At 40.8% G+C, this 24,528-nt stretch overlaps 1 protein-coding gene across 3 annotated transcripts in view; it reads left to right on the top strand.

The window, feature by feature from the left end:
- The window catches only part of PAX3 (paired box 3), a 99,982-nt gene that overhangs the window by 16,363 nt on the left and 59,091 nt on the right, over positions 1-24,528 (top strand). For all 3 annotated transcript variants that reach the window (XM_077290877.1, XM_077290876.1, XM_077290875.1), the window contains exon 4: positions 1-76. This exon is cut by the window's left edge and continues 59 nt beyond it. In XM_077290877.1, coding sequence (XP_077146992.1) covers positions 1-76 — 76 coding nt within the window. The remainder of the gene's footprint in view (positions 77-24,528) is intronic.

Below are 24,528 nucleotides of genomic sequence, written 5' to 3'. Positions count from 1 at the left end.
GATCTAGAGAGGAAAGAGCAGGAGGAGCAGGAGAAGAGGACTAAGCACAGTATAGACGGGATCCTGAGGGAGAGAGGTACAGTGCGCCCTGTGGGCTGTGGGTGACAATGTGACCCCTGTGCTCAGGCTTAGGGGGCTTCCTCCGCAGCCTTACATCCATGGGTTAGACAATGTTTTTACTCCCTTGTGCTCTCTGTTGCTGGCGGGCTCGGTGTTGACTTTCCCTGTTGTGTGCTGTGTGCGGACAGTGGACACTGGACATTGTACAGAGCTGATTTGTGCTGTTTATAGCTGCAATCAGGGGTAATGTGTAACCGAGGTGTCAGGGCAATTGCTCCTCTCACACCTATTAGCACAGATCAAAAGCCTCCATTTCCCATTCTACCTCTTATGGGACCTGGGCATTGTCCTAGAATGGCAGAAGATGGTCGGTGGGGGATGGGAGGGGTTAATAATGAAACTTTACAGAGCCTTGCAGCTTAGTCTTAGGCATCAATAGGAAGCAACAGGAGTCCCAAACTCAGGTCTGAGGGGAGCTGGGCTGGTGATGGGGGAGCAGCCACAAGCTTTATTATTAAAGAGTATCTGTAACTGTCATCTGACCCATCTCAGCCCATTCTTCTCCCTCTCCATTCATTAAAAGGTCGAGGGACCCAGATTGTGCCCTCGCCTTAACCCCTTCAGTGCCTGTGCGCCCTGCAACAGTAAATATTGAAATCATATACTTCCTTCGCAATACACAAACTTATTTCAGCTGTTTAGAGGCTTTGATAATAATTCAATTCTAAAGGAAACATTTGTCCTAAAATAAATTGGAAACAGGAATCCTGCAATTCCTACATGCTATGTAATAGTGTTGTGAGGGTATTTCGTGTAAATGTTACAAATGATCCACTAGAGTTTTTGCTTTTTAATTAACTAATTATTAAATATTATATATATATATATATACATATTTTTGCAATATACAATATATATAATTTTAGAAGAATATACATACTGATTTATAAATAATTTATATAAGTTTAGGAATACATTATATAAATATATATTATCTATTAAATATTTATGTTAGAAAATATTAATATTGTTACAAATTATAGAATATGATACATATACAATATTATATATAATATATACAATATATATTTTATACATATAAATTATATATATATTTAAAATAATAATTTAATATTTAAAATTGATTGACTTTTCGGAGCTTTATTAATTTTTTTTATTGACTTTATTTGTTTTGTTTTTTAAACATAAAGTTAGTAGCCTACAAATGTAAAGATTACCAGTCAATATGAGCAGATCATCAAAGCTTAAGGGAGGGTTCACATATATCAGACCATCAAGTAGTATAGAAATGCCAAAGGGAAACTAATGCGATAACTGATCCCATCCTTTTCTGAGGCCGGGTTTCCATATATTTGGCCATCCAATTTTTTTTTTCTTTCATTTGGTAGTGAAAAGCCAGAGGGAAACTGATGCACGAACAGATCTCTTAGCTTGGTATGGGATCATACATAGAGTGCATCAGTTATTGAGCTGGTCCCTTCAAGAACCAAGATCAGAAAACGCTACAAGCCCTATTTTTTGATCTGGCCTATCAGCTTGCAGTACAAACTAGTGTAACAGCTGGGTGACAACTGAGGCCATCTCAACATCAGTTGTAATCTGTTCGGGCACAAAAAAGTGATATATTGAAACGTGGCCTGAGGCCTCATTTAGACATCCGTGATCCATAAACTTGCATGGGTAATTTTGATCCATGATGCTGACCAGAAACAGTCATGTCTCCATGATTTTTTTTTCCGGTCCGGTCATGGTCCCCAATAAAACACGGACCTGAGAACAGCTCCATAGACTGTAATAGGTGCGTGTTCTGTCTGTGAAAACTTCAGATAGAACAAGTAAGTGAAAAACGGATATTTGAATGAGGCCGGAGAGTAAAAATTTTGAGTTCAGTTTTTCTGTTCTGTTATAGAAACAGAAAACATAATTCATGCAAGAAATAGATTCATTGCTTATATAGCACCAGGGCTGGACTGGCCATCTGGCAATTCTGGCAAATGCCAGAAGGGCCTGTCCGGTCGTGGGCTGCCTTGTCTGCTATGTTGTCTGCAACGTTGCTTCGGTGTTCTCAAGACACTCATACTATTAAGAGTTGTGACGGAGGTATCATTAGAAATATTGGTCTTGTAGTAAATCGTGCTTTCCTCCAGACAGGGTAATATTAGTAATATATTCCCGTCTGGTGCTTGGGGAAGAGGACAGCATGGGCATGTGTGATTTCATATGTCAGGGCTAAATTTCAGCCCCAATCCCTACATCTACAGCGCCATTATATTTCATAGTGCTTTACATACATTATCATTACTGTCCCCACTGGGACTCACAATCTAGATTCCCTATAAGAATGTTTTTGGAGGAAACCCAAGCAAATAGGAGGAGAACATACAAACTCCTTGTAGATATTGTCTTTGGTGGGACTTGAATTCAGGACCTCGGTGCTACAAAGCAACAGTGCTAACCACTGAGCCTCCATGTTGCCTTCACTTTGTGCCACAGACCTAGCCTAGGCCTGGTAGACTCAGCTTATGACTAACTCAGACTCAGTTCGGACAGGTAGTTGGGAGAGTCAGCTTAGGACAGGTAGACTCCGACTCAGTTCGGACAGGTAGTTGGGAGAGTCAGCTTAGGACAGGTAGACTCAGTTCGGACAGGTAGTTGGGAGAGTCAGCTTAGGACAGGTAGACTCAGACTCCGTTCAGACAGGTAGTTGGGAGAGTCAGCTTAGGACAGGTAGACTCAGACTCAGTTTGGACAGGTAGTTGGAAGAGTCAGCTTAGGACAGGTAGACTCAGACTCCGTTCAGACAGGTAGTTGGGAGAGTCAGCTTAGGACAGGTAGACTCCGACTCAGTTCGGACAGGTAGTTGGGAGAGTCAGCTTAGGACAGGTAGACTCAGACTCCGTTCAGACAGGTAGTTGGGAGAGTCAGCTTAGGACAGGTAGACTCAGACTCAGTTTGGACAGGTAGTTGGGAGAGTCAGCTTAGGACAGGTAGACTCAGACAGTTCGGACAGGTAGTTGGAAGAGTCAGCTTAGGACAGGTAGACTCAGACTCAGTTCGGACAGGTAGTTGGGAGAGTCAGCTTAGGACAGGTAGACTCAGTAAGGACTTTAGGTCTTGGCAGTGAGTGCAGCCTGGTATAATGAGACAGTTTAAGCCTGGCTGTATTAATGTGAGCTTTATCTGCATATTGGAACTAGAGGGGACAAAAAGTACCAAATGAGCTGGTCAAACATTTGTACAACTTTTCCATGGATGACAAAAGAGCCCCTCCATACATGATCTACACTTGGAGATGAACTTGAGGGACAAAGGGAGGAGAGTCCATTGAAACTCACACTTTAGCTCTGCTCAGACAAAGCTTCAGCTAGAAGCAGCTTGGCATGGACAAAGGAAGGCTTGCCTTTCTTATAATTCAAGGAGAAAAGAGTGAGAAAGCTGCCTCACAAAAGCCCCAGAAAAGACATTATGGGCTTGCAATGAGGGATGAATAATTCAATAGCCACTGCTACTGAGAGTTTTATGGACTCTTCACTGGGGAAGAAAAAAGGACACTTTTACCTACAAAATGTCTCTGGCTGTCATAGGGTGCACAGGAGCAGTGAAAAGAGAGTTACTGAACCATTAACCCTTGTGTGCCGCATGCATGACTGCCTCATAAGGAGTGCTACATGGTTGGATGGATGGCTGGATAGTTCCATAGACAAAGTCATAGATCGGAAATAAACTTGTAGAATAACTAGATAAGTAGATGAATCTATTTGTAGATAGACATATAATTTGATAGAATAGATGCACTATTTATTTTGCTATCAGTACGGTATATCTATAAATCAGCCATCAAGGATAATACATCTCCATATATCACATGTTGCCAGTCCATGCGCTCACAACAAATGGAGATCATTAGGGAAAAACTAGTGGAGATAAAAAGGAAACTTTTGTTTGTTTCTGCTTTTAATTTTAGTTCAAGAAGTAGGGAAATCTCCAAAGCCAGAAAGAAATGCCACCAGCTCGGGGAAGACGTAATGTTCCCATTTACCAGCACTGTACATTAACCCTTCACAGTGCTCTAGTAGACGTGATGGTGAAAACGCAGTCAGGTCACATTGATGTGGATTTCTTTTTGACGTGTAAACTTGATGCATTGCTGGCGGCAACAGTTGTCCTATTTGTCCACCAACCATCTGATAGTAGAAAAATCAGCGCAGTATGGATTGGGCAATTGATGCAAAGAAAGGCCAAATCTTAATGTTTCCTTAACCACTTAGTTTAATATGGGGTCTGTGCAGTGATTGAAGGGTGATGTTTTGAAGCAATTGATATTTTATACTGGGTGTAAAGACTCCTGGTTGAGCTGACATAGGTTCCTTACCTATGTAAATGTTTATTGGCTTTCTGACTTGCTCATATGGTGAACAGCGGGGATTTCCAGAAGCATTATTTGTGCATTGTGAACAATACATCACTAGGTCTTTGTTGTGTTTTACTTCTGATGGCCATTTCACACAGCGTGCAGATTGCTTCTGGCAAAGTTAAGCAGAAATCCATCCAAATAGTGTTTCGTAAGTCCTTATTACAGCTTTTATTACCTGTACTGAACAACAGTTACGGAATGTGCATCCCCAATCATAAAACTCACATTGGGGGTCAGTTAGAAAAATGAGCTGAGATCCATTCCTAACATTTGTCAGTAAATGAATTATTTTTATATGATGTCTGATTTTTATTTGATTATACAGAATTCTACATCTTTTCTATTGAAAAAAAATATATATTATTTTTTTCTCTTATGATTCCCAGTGAGGCTGAAACACATACATATTGGTGAGGTATATGGGCCACTCTTAGTAATAATAATAATAATAGTAATCTCTTTATTTATATAGCGCCAACATATTCCGCAGCGCTGTACAGTTTGCGCACATTATCATCACTGTCCCCGATGGGGCTCACAATCTAAATTCCCTATCAGTTTGTCTTTGGAATGTGGGAGGAAACCGGAGAACCCGGAGGAAACCACGCAAACACGGGGAGAACATACAAACTCCTTGTAGATGTTGTCCTTGGTGTGATTTGAACCCAGGACTCCACTCTTCTTATAAGCTGCAGACTTTTGCGCGTTATTTACTGGTACATCAATATTTGACCGTTGGTGATAACGTTGTGGGGTCCCTGACACTGTTGGGAGCAGTTGACCACTATATCATGGTGATACAGGCCTCCTTGTGTGGAGTTGAGGGTTGGCCACTGATTCGCTATAGTGGGAGATAACCTGACTCTTGCTTCTCAGTGTCCCCATCATCCACTTTGTCTTCATTGGGTCCTGTAAATATTTCTGTAGCTGCTCAGTGTGACATTTACAGCTCTGCTGAGTGTATTCCAGTCCTGGCAGCTGAATGGGCCCCTCTGTTCCCCCATGCAGAGTGGATCTGGCCCCCAGGCGGCGTCACAATGCATTTGTCCCTGGTCAGGCGCTCAGCCCCAATAGACTCTGCTAACTCTTCCCAATGTGAGAGCTCTGTAGGCAGATTAAATTGACTCCTTTCTTCCTCTCTCACTTTCATCTCGCACCATCCCCGCCCTCTGCAGCCCCAGGCGAACATTCGTGAAATTTCTGCAGCCTCCCCTTATTTCTTTTATTTAACCCCTCTTCCTCCCTCAAACAAACTGGATCTGCATAGTGGGGACAACATATTGTGTTGTCCAGAGAGTCAGAAGCTAACGGGAAGAGCGGGGGTCAAAGTAAAAGTACTAGTAGAGTAAGGTCTCGTTCAGACAAGTGTAGGAAACATCCATGTGTTGCCCATATGCAAACGGGTCGTATACGGACCCACACTGGCCAATGCAAGTCAATGTGTTTTCAGATGTTTCTACATGTGGCCAATTGGTCAGTGCCGGAATGGGGTGCCAAGGGCAGACCAATAAAACAAAGAAAGAGGGAAAAGTGTGATCGGGTCGTATACGGTTAAAATAGATAAAATAATTAAAGGCTGTGCTAACCTGATAATGTCGTGTTCACACAACAGTGAAATGAGCATGTAATCCCAGCTGCAGCAGGGCCACAGGTCCAAAGACCAAATAGCAATATTTGGAACAAAAAAAGTGGAAAATTACACGCTGATGGTAGATGGTATCAAATCCAGGTCCACACTAGGGTAATATGCTTTTTTTTAAATTTTGTCTACACATTATGAAGTACCATACTTCTTCCTCAGGACATAAAAAAGCAATTTTTTTGGGTCCTGAGGAAGAAGTATGGTAGTTTGAAACAGACTAAATGAAAGGAATGCATATTATTTTCTAGTGTGGACCTGGATTTGTCACCATCTACCAGCAGTGCAGAATTATCCACTTTTTCATTTCCACATAAAGGCAGACCAGTAACGTTGATGTTGGGGGCCCACTGTTCCACTACATGTATAGTGTCCATATGGAGCTCCTAAACCATAAGAAGCCTGGTGCCATTCGGTATCTGGCCCTACCATCAGCCCCTCATCACAATTTCAGCTTTATCTGCCTCCTCTGGACTTGAATAGAGTGGTGGAAAAGGAAGGAAATTTGCCTCTGCTTCTGTAAAATAAATTGGATAAATAGTAAAATGATTGATGAGATGCTGCCTTTGTATATACTGCATTAAGTGTACTGAGACAAGTGCTGCTTATATAGGTTGGTGAGAGGCCCACTTATGTATAGAGGCCCACTGGGGAATTCACCTGTTCTTTTGGCTAGTCCAAGCCTGGTCCGTGTGTAAAAAATCCCAGCATGCACTGCTTTGATCTGTATTTTGGATCAGACTTACCCATTATAATACAACTAGATGGTGGCCCGATTCTAACGTATCGGGTATTCTAGAATATGTAGGTAGTATGTAGCACAGGCTATGTACTATATTGCACAGTGACGTAGTATATAACACAACCGACGTAGTATATAACATAGCTACGTAGTATATAACAGAGCTACGTAGTATGTAACACAGCATACGTAGTATATAGCAAAGCTACGTAGTATATAACACAGCCACGTAGTATATAACATAGCCACGTAGTGTATTGCACAGGTATGTAGTATATTGGTCAGCCAAGTAGTATATAGCAGAGCCACGTACACAGTCACGGTGTATATTGCCCAGCTACATAGTGTATAGCACAGAGATGTAGTATGTAACAGAGCCCACGCAGTATGTAACACAGCCCACGTAGTATATAGCAATGTGGGCACTATATGCATGGTTAAAAAAGACTTAAAATAAAAAATAAACATATACCCACCTTCCGAAGGCCCGTTGAAGTCCTGGCACCTGTGTACGGTGCACGCGGCAGCTTCCGGTCCCAGGGTTGGTATGAGTGCAGGACCTGTGATGACGTCGCGGTCACATGACCGTGACGTTATGGCAGCTTCCGTTCCCAGGGTTGGTATGAGCGCAGGACCTGTGATAATGTCGCGGTCACATGACCGTGACGTCATGGCAGGTCCTTCTCGCATAGCATCCTTGGCACCGGAACCTGCCGCTTGCACTGCCGAGGACAGCGGGCGACGTCGGAGGGTGAGAATAACCTTTTTTTAATTATTATTATTTGTAACATTAGATCTTTTTACTATTGATGCTGCATACGCAGCATCAATAGTAAAAAGTTGGTCACACAGGGTTAATAGCTGCGTGTCCTGGAGTGCGTTACACCGCGCTCTGGTAACGCTGGCATTAACCCAGTGTGAGGGCTGAATGGAGGGGAGTATGGAGCGGGCACTGACTGCGGGGAGGAAAGAGCGGCCATTTTGCCACCGGACTATGCCCGTCGCTGATTGGTCGTGGCAAAGGTCGTGGGCATTTTGCCACGACCAATCAGCGACTTGGATTTCCATGACAGACAGAGGCCACGACCAATGAATATCCGTGACAGACAGACAGACAGACGGAAGTGACCCTTAGACAATTATATAGTAGATGAGTGCGCAGCACATCACACTCAGGTTACCATCAGTATGTCATGTGTTTTTTATGGATCCATTACAATTGTTACCAGTGGAAATTATATTTTGCCTTTTTTATTAAATTGTTTGTATCAAAACCAGATGCCATATGGCTGCATAAAGCAGACATAAAGATGGCATACAGTTTCCAATATGGGTGAAAATTTGTTTGTGTTTTTTCTGATTGAAAAGATGGAGATTTTGAATGAACTCTTCTTTATCCACTCTTAAAGGGTTGGATGTTTTAATGAGATAATGTATTACAAAAATTGCCTACATACGTAAAGATACATTTCTGAATTGTAATTTGGGCTGATCATTGTTAGAGATTAGGAGGAACTTTCCACCATTAATACAGATTTGACTAAACTTCAATCAGATGATTTCGTGATCTGGATCCGATTTTCATTCATTTTTGGTCTGTGTGTCCGTTTTTACCATCAATGTGGCATCAGATTTACCCAAATGCAAAAAAAAAGAAAAGAAACAAGAAAAAAAAAACAATTGCAAAGTTCTCCTACTCATTAGATAATAGATAATGGCATTTGGATAACACACGGATGGCATCTGAGTGCTCTCCAGTTTTGTAAAGGAACCCATTCACTTTTATTGGCTGTTTTCTATCTCCAAGGTTGGCAAAAATCAGACAACTATAACACGTTACCTGGTGGAACATTGTCCTCAGTGTTTCTAATGGCTTCTAAATTAAGAAAAAAATACTGACTAATCTATAATCTCCCTGATTCCCAGAGACTATAGCAAGTTGGTGTCCCATCAGAGATATAACATGTCCTCTCCCCTCTGTACCAGTCTGTCATTGTAAATTCGTTTACTGTAAATGTTATCTATAACCCTGTACGTAACCGCTTTCCTCATGTACAGCATCATGGAATTAATGGTGCTATATAAATAAATAATAATAATGATGTTTGTGAAATGGAGTTGTGGGAATGAGGCCTACCTTTGGATCAGCCAGGGTTAGCTTGAGTTGTTTTCTTTTCTGGTTTATTGGGGTTGCCCACTACTGGACAACCCAGCTTAATCACATCACGGCCCCATGTAAGGCAAAAACAGTGGATACTCACCTCTTGTAGCAGTGCTGTGCCAGTAGTGTTGGAGCTGTTATTCCCTGTGGGAACGGGAGGTGAGTGCCCACAGTTTTGGTTTCACGTGAGGCCCTGTGGTGATTAGGCCGGGGTTATACAGGACAACCCCTTTAACTTAATGGACAAAGAATATAATTATTTATCTGTGTTTATTGCATGTGATGACCATGTATGTGATCCTCATGATGGTGAGGCATCAGGAGCTATAAGACACCGGCACAGATCTGCTGGATGATGGCTCCTACTCTCCAGCGTCAGGCCGGTTGTAGGGACTTGATGTGGACAACAGAGCAGTGTTGTATATGACACACGACTGCCAGTGCAGAGCTTAAATAAATACATGCAACCCGACAATTAGGGACTTGTTAGTGCGGAGGCAAGATGGTCATCCTGATACTGCCCATCACCCACACTGCATTCAATACTTTCACCGGCCTCCATTACAGACCTAGGAGGCATACACACAATATACAACACTCTGTGTCCTGGTATTTTCCTATCCCCCAGCTCATATGGCATGATGGTATGCCAACAAACTAACATGTATAATATTCTTCAGTAGTTTCTTTCCCTTATGGTACAACTGCGTACATACTGTATAACCCATAACATTCAATTTTATTAATATATAATAAAAACCACTTAAATATGCCCTATAATAGTTTATAATATATAAGGAACCTAGGCTAGACAGTCAACAGGTATACTAAAGGAGGGGAAGAAATAGCAGGACACAACATGATATAATAGGGCGAAGATTACTTATCATTATGACGTATGTCAATAGACATTGCCTCTATGCCTCTGCCTCGACGCGTTTCACCTTAGATGATTCATCAGGAGGCTAAAAGTTGTTCAAAAGAGGTACAGATGCTGTGAGATGATCAAAAGCCCATTGTGGTATGGTGCAACTGCACAAGGACTGACACTGGTCCTCCCACCAGTGAGAGGAGCCTTTACAGCTGCCCTATACAGTGGATTAGACCCACCCTGATTTGCCACCTTCAGCAGAAATGGCTTTCAACTTGTGCTAATGTTTGTTTCTGCACAGCGGCATAGACCGGGGATAATTTCAGCATCTATTTGTTGATTTCATGTATTTTTGTGTCTGTACACATTATGCTGATTTCTATACATGACAAGCTGACATGATTCCATTACCATAGTACTATCACCCCCAGCAAGCATACACTACTTGCTAAGCCTGTATTTAAGCGCCTTATTATTGACTCAGGTCTCGTTAGTTTCTTAATAACGTTATGTCGCTTATTGTACAAATAACTGATGAATAATTTAATAATTGCTGTTGAATCATGTTGAGTGGATTTATCTTGCATGGGACATAATGTATTCTTACTAGCTATACAATGCATAAAAGTGCAGCCAATCCCATTCTAGATAGGTGCAGAATGGTCGCAGTTTCCAATGTCACAGCCATGTGATCCTAGAAGCTTCATTTCAGGCTAAACTGAATGTACCATAAAGTAGAAATTCCCAGTCCTGCATTAATGTCTATGGAGGTGTCACTATACCTTATTTATCAGCGTCGGACTGGGGTGCAAAGGACCCACCAGTAACACTGACTTTGGGGGGGCCCACTTTTCACCTGCATACAAATATTACATTACCCTCAATCACAAATTTACCTATATCTCTATAGAATAATAAACTGGGTAGTTTGGTTAATTAATAAAATACTGCATTTTTCAGTACAGAGTGAATCAAGTGAATTATGCCAAGTACTGCCCATACAGTGAGTTTGGGGGCCCAGATCTGCACAGGGCCCACCGGGGGATTCCCTTGTTCCCCTATGGGCCTGTTTGTTATTGATAGTGTTGCTTATAAATGTGTACTGCCAGCATTTTTGCTATAAAATTATATATATTTAATAACAGTTTTCACATAAACCGATGTCTGACTCCCTAGTAGTAAGGCTACTTTCACACTAGCGTCGTTCGACGCACGTCGCAATGCGTCGTTTAGGAGAAAAAACGCATTCTGCAAAGTTGTCTGCAGGATTCGTTTTTTCCCCATAGACTTACATTAGCGACGCATTGCGACGTATTGCCACACGTCGCATCTGTCGTGCGACGGATGCGTCGTGTTTTGGCGGACCATCGGCACAAAAAAAGTTACATGTAACTTTTTTTTTGCGCGTCGTGTCCGCCATGTTCGACCAAGCATACGTGGCCGAAACTCCGCCCCCTCCTCCCCGGACCTTACAATGGGGCAGCGGAAGCGTTGTAAAACTGCTTCCGCTGCCCACGTCGGGCATTACTTTCACAACGCGCGTCGGCACGTCAGCCCGACGCTAGTGTGAAAGTAGCCTAACATGTGTGGTAAGCGATTGGGTATGGGCACTATGTACGGTAGGAACCAACATGCCTGATTTTCTTCCTCTGCAACACTTTCATACATAATATGCAAAAATCAGCAGGTACACAAGACACTCATCTAATGCATCTTTAGTTGTCAACTTGTGGCACACACTATATCTCTAGGGGAAACTTAAAGGGGTATTTCCATCTCCAAGATCCCATTCCAATAAGTAGTAGGTGAAATAATAATATTATTAGCAAATATCTCCAAGTAGAAATGTAGTATACTTTTTCTTATTCGCTATGTCTCTTTCCTCATGTGCAGGCATTGCAGGACCTTAGGTATCCATGGTTACGACCACTAGCAACTAGCTAACTGTCACTATATCAGTGGCTGTAACCATGGATACCTAAGGTCCTGCAATGCCTGCACATGAGTAAAGACATAGCGAATTAGAAAAACTATCCTACATTTCAAATTGGAGGTATTTGCTAATTTTATTATTATTGTTTCACCTATTATATATTGGGATAGTATCTTGGAGATGGGAATACCCATTAAAACTTGTTTCATTCTGTGATTTTTGTGTATGATCATATTCCTGCCGAGACTTTGATGTAATTTCTTTGAGTAGTGAGTACTCGATGAGTAACACTTCTGTAGAATGAATATAAATAATAAAAAATTACAGAAAATTGTAAAATATATATATATATATATATATATATATATTAAGAATAGCATTTTTTTTTCTCCTATATAACTAAGGCTGGATTTACATATAACAATTTTGTGATGACTAATAGCTTGGGATCTGATTCTTAGTGTATCTCATTCACACGTCTCTTTTTCACACATATGCTCTATCCTAACTTTTCACAGATAGAATGCACCTATCATAGCCTATAGGGGCTATTCACATGTCTGTTTTTGTTTTTCTCGCAGACTGTGCAGCCTTAAAAACAGTATGGAGCCATGTCTGTTATTGATTGGAATCATAGATCAAAATAATTCATAGAAGTCTATGGCTCCATGAAAAATCACTGACAGCACACGTTGTCCGTTTTTTAGAATGTAAGGCTAAGTTCACACAACCATATAAAAAATCATCCACTTTTCACCTCCTCCCCCAAAAATTACAATTTTCATCTGTATTGTCATTCGTGTGATTAGATCTGCGCTTCAAAATCCCCATCAAATTAGTTTTTTCAAGGAGCAGAAAACAAATCGGTAGAGAATCTGTAGTATGGTACTGTATATCCGCATGCCATATGCAATATTCGGCATGGAAAAGTTGGGGATCAGCCCCATTGCATAACGTTGGGCTCAATGCATGTTCGAATCTTACCCAATTGTGGGTAGAGGCAGAAGATTCAAGTAATATTAATATCATTGACCTCAGGGCAACCGGTTATTTCTATGCTGTGTTTAGGGTTTGATTATCTGACCAATCTGATAAGCTTTTAGCTCCCCAAATTCATTTAGCGTATGGTGTCAATGATTTTCGGCCACGTTGAGACATTTACACACGGTGATGTCAGAATGATTCACAAGGTACTGCCCCTGAAACATGAAATGGGTGATGCTAGTATATAACTGCCCCTTTGCCAGCCGGTGCTCATTACATAGGCCACAGGTCTTGGTAACTTGCAGCAGGCAAATGGTTAATCCTGAGTGTATATGCAGCAAAGAGGACAGTAAAAGGTAATTAAGTTGTTTTAATACCCCATCTTAGGGGCTGCTTTACAGCTTTTTTTACAAGCAGGCATTATAATGTGAAAAGGATGTTTTTGAGCAGTCTCTCTGGGCAAATATTGATTAAGTAGTTGTTTGTTGATACTTTTGTCACCTCTCAAAGAGTCAGTGGATTTGCCTCTTGTGTTTTATCTGCCATTGTTATTGGTATCTAATGAGATCAAAGGGGAGATAGTTTTTTTTCAATGTATCTGACTTGGAAAATCCTATTTGACCATTAAGCCCCTTTGTGGATTTTTTTTGGCTGATCACTGGTGTCTATATAACTGGAGTCAGATTAAATATACTTCAAACACTCGACCAAGGCTCAAAAGTCGACCCTTCCGATTTAATATTGCGTTATAAAATTATTTAACATTTTTTTTTATTTTAAATAAAAAAAATAAATTAAACATTGCATTTTAAAATTTGACTTAATTTTCTAAATGTAAAAAAATTATATCTTGTTAAAGTTCTTTATAGTTCTGTAAACATTAAAAATACAGTTAATGATCTGTATAATATGTATAATATGTAGGCATAATGAATGATTATATTTTATATAAACTCTAGTAAAATCATTAAAAAAACATAAAAAGCCACTTGAATAAAATAAAATTTGAATCTGGGGAAAAAGTATAGCGCAAGAAAGTTCTCATGAAAATATCCAAATATATCAAATTCAGTAAGAAAAAAATAACTGCAAAGTTTATTTGCTCCTTTTTAAAGGTAGTTGAGAAAAAAAAATCATCTCTATTACTTATTAATCACCCTACTGCAAATTACTGCTCTTATGTATCATTTGGATTGTGTTTTTACGCAGCATTTATTTTGCAAATTAAAAGTCGGTGCTATTTTATGAATATATTTCGTATCCTTACGAATAAGAGATTTATTTTTTTCAACTGACAGTTGGAAAAATAGTAACGAGGCGGCATAAAATACATAATTGCCTTGGGAAGTATACAAGTATCAAATATAAAGATCCTAGTTACATATAAACATATATATATATTATTATATTATACATTTTTATAGCGCCATTTATTCCATGGCGCTTTACATGTGAACAGGGCAAATATAGACAAGTACAATAAACATGAGTAAAACAAGGCACACAGGTACACAAGGAGAGAAGACCCTATATATATATAAATATTAATATATACATATATAGATATATATTTATATACATATCAAAAGATAATCATTATATTTATGCTTTAAACTGTGGACTCCAACAGATGTTGGTCTTTCTCATAACATTACAATCGTAGATTTCAGACAAGAAAATACATGTACACCAAAACATATGTAAGATATTTGCCTCAATTTTCCATGTAGATCTCACTCCCTTAATCCTTAGTTTCACATTTCCATTAATGCCCTTTAATCAACAAGTGTCCTACTGGAAAAAATAATAGTTGTACCATATGTTGCTATGTATGGACATTGGTAGATGTCTCTTGAGTTAATCTGACAATGGAACAAGTGGAGGAGAAAGTAGTTTTAGGGTGAATAATAAAACGCCAGATTTTTTAGCAAAATTTTTTTTTTCATTTATTTGGGTAGATCTTGAAGGAATTTTCGTCCGAGCAACCTTAATCAGATGATTGAAACTAAATTTCATTCACAGAAATTTCTCCAACTAATCTTAGCAAATCTACGCTTCCAATGATAAAGACGAGCCAGATTCTATAGGAACTCTCCATTATACATCAATGCTTATAGACTGATGGTAATTGTTTATAATCAGTCGAGTGCTTAATAATAATTAGTGCTGTTTACTGTATGACTATTACTATTATTATGGCATGGCGAGTGGTTAGAGGGAAGAAACACATGGGTAAAACTTGCCTAAATTACCTTCTAGTCACTGATTTGCTAAGTAAACTGTGGTAATTAGAAGGATAGTTCTAATGATGTCTTAGGAGTATTGATGTCATTCTGAATTAGTGCTAATGAGCAGTTATTGGCGGACCTCTGCCTGCGCTAATAGGAGCCTAGAAGCATGTCAAACGTGGAATGAAATTGTTTTAGTCAATGGCAAGGTGACATCTGCATGTAATGCAATCTAACACATACACCACACTAAATGAAATGACTTCAGTAACTGACCGTGTATCTTTAATCGAAGAGACAGCGAATAGTAAGGAAGCCAGTATTATATCGCGGTAGTTATTTATCAGGTTGGCATTTTGATAATTTGATCGTGATTGCACAATGTTAGATCAAAAAATGCTAATAAATTCATGGGTCTTTTTGCCTTTTTTTCCCCTTCTCGTTGAAAATAATTTCGTCATTTTGATATTTCCTAAGGTCACGTTCACATGTCACGTCACGTTCACATGTTCAGTATTTGTAAGCCAAAACCAGGAGAGGAACATTCAGAGGAAAAGTATAATACAAACACGTCATTTATCACCCACTCCTGGTTTAGGCTTACAAATAGTGAGGTAAAATCCTGACCAAATACTGAACGTGTGAACGTGTCCAAGCAATTTGTAGTTGCAACGAGTCACCATTGTATTCGTTGACAGAGGTGAAGCAGATGGGTGATATGTAAGGTGTTTGATAAGCTACTACTTTATGACATGTTGCAATGATAGCTGGACCAGAGTGTGGGAGGATAAAAGTCACTTCATCCTAAAAAATACTTTTTTTTAATATTTAGCACCTTTTCACACTTATATTATAGATGTTGTGAAGATAAGTTAGTCATTTAACTGTTTTTTTGTGTATCACGATAGCTCCTCATCTTAAGTAATGCAATTAATACCAGTTACTAGTGACATTACATGAGATCCAGGATCACCAGTATGATTTTCTAGCCACAAAAATCCGTAACAGTCAACTTTTTAGTGATAATTTGTAAAATGCATATTGGGAACTGTACAATGATGATCATGATGACCTCCATAAGCATCTCCGACTTCTCCGACTTCCAACTTATCATTGACACAATAATTTTTTTCATAGACTTTGGAGAAATGTCTCCTATGGTTCCTGACTGTGCAGGAATTAACAGACGGTTGGCTACACTGGTGATTTCATAATAACCCTTGGATCCAACTGACAAACTGCTCTGCTACATGCGGAATTGCCCTACTAAATCGATGTTGTGCAGGCAGGTGTAAAATTCAGCCTAAATTTCTTTTCACAAAAAAATCATGAATTGCTATCAGCTATTGAATATGTTTTAACAAGCTGAAGTTATGTTGACTACTGCAACCTCCTGCTCTGTGGCCTCCCCTCAAACACTCTCACACCCCTCCAATCTATTCTAAACTCTGCTGCCCGACTAATCTACATGTCCCCCCGCTATTCTCTGGCCTCTCCCCTCTGTCAATCCCTTCACTGGCTCCCCATTGCCCAGAGACTCCAGTACAAAACCCTAACCATGACGTACAAAGCCATCCACAACCTGTCTCCTCCTTACATCTGTGACCTCATCTCCCGGTACTTTCCTACACGCAACCTCCGATCCTCACAAGATCTCCTTCTCTACTCCCCTCTTATCTCCTCTTCCCACAATCGTATACAAGATTTCTCTCGCGTATCACCCGTACTCTGGAACCCTCTACCACAACACATCAGACTCTCGCCCACCATCGAAACCTTCAAAAAGAATCTGAAGACCCACCTCTTCCGACAAGCCTACAACCTGCAGTAACCACCGATCGACCAAACCGCTGCATGACCAGCTCTACCCTCACCTACTGTATCCTCACCCATCCCTTGTAGATTGTGAGCCTTCGTGGGCAGGGTCCTCTCTCCTACTGTACCAGTTATGACTTGTATTGTTCAAGATTATTGTACTTGTTTTTATTATGTATACCCCTCCTCACTTGTAAAGCGCCATGGAATAAATGGCGCTATAACAATAAATAATAATAATAATGTTCCCACTGGAGTAGGAGTATTTGGTTTCTCCTGTATTTTATTATTATTATTATTATTATTATTATTATAATACATTTTTTATAGCGCCATTTATTCCATGGCGCTTTACATGTGAAAAGGGGTATACATAGACAAATACAGTAAACATGAGCAAAAACAAGGCACTAAGGCTACTTTCACACTAGCGTCGGTACGGGGCCATCGCCATGCGTCGGCCCGACGTACAGTCGCATGCTGTGAACTAAAAGCACAACGGGGGCAGCGGATGCAGTTTTTCAACGCTTCTGCTGCCCCATTGTAATGTCCAGGGAGGAGGGGGCGGAGTTTCAGCCGCGCATGCGCGGTCGAAAATGGCGGACACGACGCACAAAAAAAGTTACATGGAACTTTTTTGTGCCAACGGTCCGCCAAAACACGATGCATCCGTCGCACGATGGATGCGATGTGTGGCCATACGTCGCAATGCATCACTAATGCAAGCCAATGGAGAAAAAACGCACCCTGCGGGCAACTTTTGCAGGATGCGTTTTTTCTCCAAAACGACGCATTGCGACAGACAGCAAGCGACGCTAGTGTGAAAGTAGCCTTATAGGTACAGAAGGAGAGAGGACCCTGCCCGCGAGGGCTCACAGTCTACAGGGAATTTTACATGGAATAATGTATGCTTGCTAAAATGAAAAAAATAAAGATGAATTACGAAAGCGAATAATAAGGAGCATCTCCTTCAAATAAAACTTTGATAATCATTCAGTTTCTTAGTGTACATCTGCTTTTGGTAAAGATGGAGACAACCAGTATAGATTCCATTACAGCCATGAAATGATTGGCACTAAGTTTTCCAGACAAGAGCGCAGTCAGCTGCCCTTATAACATTGGCGATGATTGCATTGCAATGCTCGGACTGGCCGTCGGCTTTCCTGACCTGATGCATTACAGCATGTATTATCTATGCAGATGTCACATTGAGGTCAGGTGAGCCGCCGGCCAGTCGGAACATTGCGAAGCGATTGTCATCCGTGTTATATGGCCGCCTGACTGCGCTCTTAGGTCAAGTTCCCATAAATCTCATGCCCACTGTGCATTTTTTTACTCAGTTTAAACTGACCTGCGGTGCGAGTCTGAAATCCACAACATGTCAGTTTTTCCTGCGGGTATCCTGAGTTTTATGTGCAGATTTTCTCCATAGAATTGCATTAGATGCGGAAAATCCGCAGGTGAAAAACAAAGGTGGAAACAAACAAACAAAAAAAACCATGTAATGTGCACATGACTGTATTAATAAAGTTTTTTTGAAAGCCAAATCCCACCAAGTATCAAAAACAAAGCAGTTTTATTTAAAACATGACATACTAACGAAACAAAAATGGCTGAGTCAAAAATGCAATGAAAAATTCTGCAGCATCAAATACTCATGATTGGAACGTAACTTTTAATGGAAGCTATCATCAGTGAATGACTCATTACCCGTACATTACAAGTCATTCCATCAGTGACCTTTGATGTTTTCTCTTTTATGTACTGTATTGTATATTGTTTCTAATTCTTGTTGTAGTTTCTCTATCGAGGTTGGAAAAATCAATGAGTGATTCACTATAAATACTTCCTGTCTTTTGTTATTTGACTTTTCACTATTTTATTTCTTGGCTTGATAAAGGCCCTGCGTGGCCGAAACATTGCTAACTTTCTTGTGTGTATACTGGTGACAATAAAAATATTTTTGTGGAAGGATGGATGGATTCTTGGAGTATGTGCAATTTTTACAACCTGGTGGAGTGGTGCAAGGGATACACCTTGCTTTGATATCAGTAAATGACCAATTAATTAAATCATGTTTTATTTATTTCATATAATATTTATTTTTTATTTTTCCCATTTTTTTCTATATTATAATCTGTATTAAAAATAAAAAAATGAAATATTGCTATGTTTTACATTGACCACTGGGGCTTTTTTTTTGACTCAGAAACCAACACAATTACATTAGCCGGGCAGCACGGTGGCTTAGTGGATAGCACTGTAGCTTTGCAGCGCTGGTAGTCCTGGGTTCAAATCCCACCAAGGACAACATCTGCAAAGAGTTTGTATGTTCTCCCCGTGTTTGCGTGGGTTTCCTCTGGGTTCTCCAGTTTCCTCCCACATTCCAAAGACATACTGATAGGGAATCTAGATTGTGAGCCTCAACAGGGACAGCGATGATAATGTCTGTAAAGTGCTGGGGAATATGTTAGTGCTATATAAAGATTAAAAAAAAAAAAAATTAGCCTTAATAGTCAGATCCAGTCAGACCCTATCTTTGCAAAGGGAGGAGGAGCAGGTTCAGCTGTGACATTTCCTATTATGATTGGTGGATCTTGTGTTATCAGCTGTGAATAGAGGTGTTGTTACCTGTTACCTGTCATTGTGTTCCTGCCTTAATGATAAGGAGCCTTGTGAAAATTTTTCCTGAAATAACAGGAAGTATAAGTCTAAAATTACACAACTGGCCGCTGTGAAAATTGCAAAATTACTAATTTTGTTTTGAATAAAAAACATGAAATAAAAGAAACAAAATAGCCAAAATTTATTTAAAAATACAATCAACAAATGACCTATTGTTTAAGTCAAGATAATGTATTTTTAAATACATTTTGGCAATTTTATTTTGTCTTTTATTTCATGTTTTTTATGTTTGGGCAGCATGAATTTCTTGATATTTCACTTTATATGGTTCCTTATAAAGTGAAATATCAAGAAATTCATGCTGCCCAAACTATGAACAACATGAAATAGAAACAGGCTCCATTGTTTTACTTTGGGAACTTGTAATTTTCTTTAAAAACGGAGTCAAGTACAGATAGAATAAAGCAGTGTCGGACTGGTGCCAAGGGCCCACCAGTAACCAACTCCAGAGCCCCACTTTTCAGCTCCCATGCAAATGTGACATTTTTCTCAATCTCAAATTCATAGAACAATGAACTGGGCAGGTTGTTACATGAATAAGATGCCGCCTTTGTCTGTATATAGTGATTCAAGCATATTGTACCAAGTACTGCTAATATAAAAGGGTGGTGGCCTACTCCTGCTCAAGGGCCCACGGGAGGATTCTCCTGTTCTTCTGTGGGCCAGTCCAAGCCGGGAAGAAAGTATCAATTGGGCAGCTCTCTGTTACTTCTCCCTGCTTAGCTTGACTTGACTACCAGCTCTCTCATTGGGCACACATAAGGAGATACCTGTCAATCAAACTAGGGTGGGCAAGGAGAAACCAGGAGGCCCAGTGGTCTCTTTTTCCCTCTACCCAAAAAGTTCCCATTGTGTTTGGCTCAGTATTTAAAATGTGTTTGCCCTGAAATTCTGCAACATTTTAGAGAAAATCAAACCAGGCAGTCTGTATTTTATACTGCCCGTGGTTGGAGAACCATGACTCTACTAACAGGATTCCTTTATATAGCAAATTGTCAATCAATATGGAAAAAGGGAATAAATCTAGCTTAATATTAATTGCAGTCTAAAAAAGCTGAGTGAAAAATCTTAGGGTATGTTTCCACGGTCAGTAAACGCTGATTGTTTGACGCTGCAGCGTCAAACAAGCAGCGTCCAGATGTTCCAGCATAGTGGAGGGGATTTTATGAAATCCCGTCTCCACTATGCGTGGAAACCCGCACGCGGCGGTCCTGCGACTCCGGACATGCTGCGCGTCTTTTCAGATCGCAGCATGTCCGTACACCTTGCGGGGACGCAGCGTCCCCGCAAGGCATATCGCAGGGCCCTATGGCGAGGGGTGCGATGATCCCGGATGTGTACTGTACACATCCGGCACCATCGCGTCCCATTAAGGGGGCGGGGCTTAGCGCCGAGCGGCTTCGCTGCTGCGGCGATACCGCCGCGTAGCCTTAACGTGGAGACATAGCCTTAGGCTACATTCCCACGGTGAGCTTTTGCTGAGTTTTTGATGTTGCAGATTTTCTGCACGATTTCTGCACCTATTAGCTAAATTAGGTTACTTGTGTTTTTTTCATTGCGTTATTTTCATGTGTTTTTATTGCGTTTTTGATGCTGCTTTTTTACGCTTGTTTGTATGTTATTTTTTATATAAAGCTGCTTTGTTTTTGATACTTCCTGGTATTTGGCTTTGACTGAACATAATTGATATAGTCATGGAAATGCTCGAAAAACAGATGTGTTTTTTGCCTGTGGGTTTTCTGCATCTAATGTAAGTCTATGGAAAAAATTTGAACATAAAAGTCGGCATACTCAGCACAAGAGCAATTGACATGGTGTGGATATGAAACATGCACCGCTGGTCAGTTTATGCTGAGTAAAAAAACACACAATGGGCATGAGATTTCTATACATCCTATGCACTTTACTGGAGCTATAAGACAATTTCTTTTATGCAGCGAAAATACGCAACATGAAAAACTCAGTAAAAACTCATTGTGGGCACACAGGCTTAGAGGAGCTGCAATGGTGGCCATATTAGTTGTCACTTATCTTCCTCAGAAAGGAAGTAGGCAACAGCTGAGTTCAGTTTTGTACATCTTGATGGATGATGACAACTCAGTGACTAAAATTTACTGGTAGTTTTTATTATAGATTAAAGTGTTCTTTCACAGCTGCTACTACTACTCCCACTGCTGCTGCTACTACAACTACTAGGGATGAGCGGACCAATCGAAGTTCTGGTTCTGGTACCCGACCCGAACTTAAGTTTCTTCTTTTTCCTCTCTTGTTGTTTGCTGCAAGTTGATCTGAATAAAGCATTGCAAAGAGATATCTTTTTATATTTAGGCATCTTTTACCTATCATGCATTTTTCCCATGGGTTTTTTTTATGCACTTGCATAATACACTTTTTTTTGATTCATCAAAGTTAGCCTTGGGATTTTTATATTGCCAGCTCTATATTGTCAGCTTTTATAGTGGCATAGATATCTTGGCTCTATAACTTCCATTATCCGCTCTGCGGGCTGTACTTATCCTTACTCTTGGCTTATAGTACAGGTTTTCTTTCCTTCTGGGACTTACTGTTCTCCTTCTCTACCTTGGAGGTTCTTTCCATTTTTCCAATCATTTTAATACACAATTGTTTTAATCTTGCATTCAATAAAGATATTATTTAATTCCACTTTCCCTTTCTTTCGTCACTTCTTACTGCTATGGCACCTTACCATAATAGTACTACTACTTAGCATTGCTGCTGCTGCTAGTACTACTACTACTAGTGCTACTCCTGCCAGTACGTACTACTACTACTACTAGTGCTGCCCCTGCTAGTACTACTACTACTAGTGCTGCCCTTGCTAGTACTACTACTACTAGTGCTGCTGCTTCTGCTAGTGCTACTACTTAATATTGCCCCTGCTAGCACTACTACTACTAGTGCTGCTCCTGCTAGTACGTACTACTACTACTACTAGTGCTGCCCCTGCTAGTACTACTACTTAGTATTGCTGCTGCTGCTAGTACTACTACTACTAGTGCTGCTCCTGCTAGTATGCACTGCTACTACTACTAGTGCTGCTCCTGCTAGTACTACTACTACTAGTGCTGCTCCCGCTAGTACTACTACTACTACTGGTGCTGCTCCTGCTAGTACTACTACTACTAGTGCTGCCCCTGCTAGTACTACTACTGTTGCTGCTCCTGCTAGTACTACTACTACTAGTGCTGCTCCTGCTAGTACTACTACTACTGGTGCTGCTCCTGCTACTACTACTACTAGTGCTGCTCCTGCTAGTACTACTACTACTACTAGTGCTGCCCCTGCTAGTACTACTACTTAGTATTGCTGCTGCTGCTAGTACTACTACTACTAGTGCTGCTCCTGCTAGTATGCACTGCTACTACTACTAGTGCTGCTCCTGCTAGTACTACTACTACTACTAGTGCTGCTCCCGCTAGTACTACTACTACTACTGGTGCTGCTCCTGCTAGTACTACTACTACTAGTGCTGCCCCTGCTAGTACTACTACTGTTGCTGCTCCTGCTAGTACTACTACTACTAGTGCTGCTCCTGCTAGTACTACTACTACTGGTGCTGCTCCTGCTACTACTACTACTAGTGCTGCTCCTGCTAGTACTACTACTACTACTAGTGCTGCCCCTGCTAGTACTACTACTTAGTATTGCTGCTGCTGCTAGTACTACTACTACTAGTGCTGCTCCTGCTAGTACGTACTATTGCTACTACTAGTGCTGCTCCTGCTAGTACTACTACTACTAGTGCTGCTCCCGCTAGTACTACTACTACTACTGGTGCTGCTCCTGCTAGTACTACTACTACTAGTGCTGCCCCTGCTAGTACTACTACTACTGTTGCTGCTCCTGCTAGTACTACTACTACTAGTGCTGCTCCTGCTAGTACTACTACTACTGGTGCTGCTCCTGCTAGTACTACTACTACTAGTGCTGCCCCTGCTACTACTACTACTAGTGCTGCTCCCGCTAGTACTACTACTACTACTGGTGCTGCTCCTGCTAGTACTACTACTACTAGTGCTGCCCCTGCTAGTACTACTACTGTTGCTGCTCCTGCTAGTACTACTACTACTAGTGCTGCTCCTGCTAGTACTACTACTACTGATGCTGCTCCTGCTACTACTACTACTAGTGCTGCTCCTGCTAGTACTACTACTACTACTAGTGCTGCCCCTGCTAGTACTACTACTTAGTATTGCTGCTGCTGCTAGTACTACTACTACTAGTGCTGCTCCTGCTAGTACGTACTACTACTACTACTAGTGCTGCTCCTGCTAGTACTACTACTACTAGTGCTGCTCCCGCTAGTACTACTACTACTACTGGTGCTGCTCCTGCTAGTACTACTACTACTAGTGCTGCCCCTGCTAGTACTACTACTACTGTTGCTGCTCCTGCTAGTACTACTACTACTAGTGCTGCTCCTGCTAGTACTACTACTACTACTAGTGCTGCCCCTGCTAGTACTACTACTTAGTATTGCTGCTGCTGCTAGTACTACTACTACTAGTGCTGCTCCTGCTAGTACGTACTACTACTACTACTAGTGCTGCTTCTGCTAGTACTACTACTACTACTGGTGCTGCTCCTGCTAGTACTATTACTACTAGTGCTGCCCCTGCTAGTACTACTACTACTGCTACTGGTGCGGCTCCTGCTAGTACTACTACTACTAGTGCTGCTCCTGCTAGTACTACTACTACTGGTGCTGCTCCTGCTAGTACTACTACTACTGTTGCTGCTCCTGCTAGTACTACTACAAATAGTGCTGCTCCTGCTAGTACTACTACTACTAGTGCTGGTTCTGCTAGTACTACTACTACTACTACTAGTGCTGCCCCTGCTAGTAGTACTAGTGCTGCTCCTGCTAGTACTACTACTATTAGTGCTGCCCCTGCTAGTACTACTACTGGTGCTGGTTCTGCTAGCACTATTACTACTAGTGCTGCCCCTTCTA

This window comes from Ranitomeya variabilis, chromosome 2, assembly GCF_051348905.1.
Source record: "Ranitomeya variabilis isolate aRanVar5 chromosome 2, aRanVar5.hap1, whole genome shotgun sequence".
Classification (NCBI taxonomy): domain Eukaryota; kingdom Metazoa; phylum Chordata; class Amphibia; order Anura; family Dendrobatidae; genus Ranitomeya; species Ranitomeya variabilis.
This window is presented reverse-complemented; position numbering and strand designations above follow the sequence as displayed.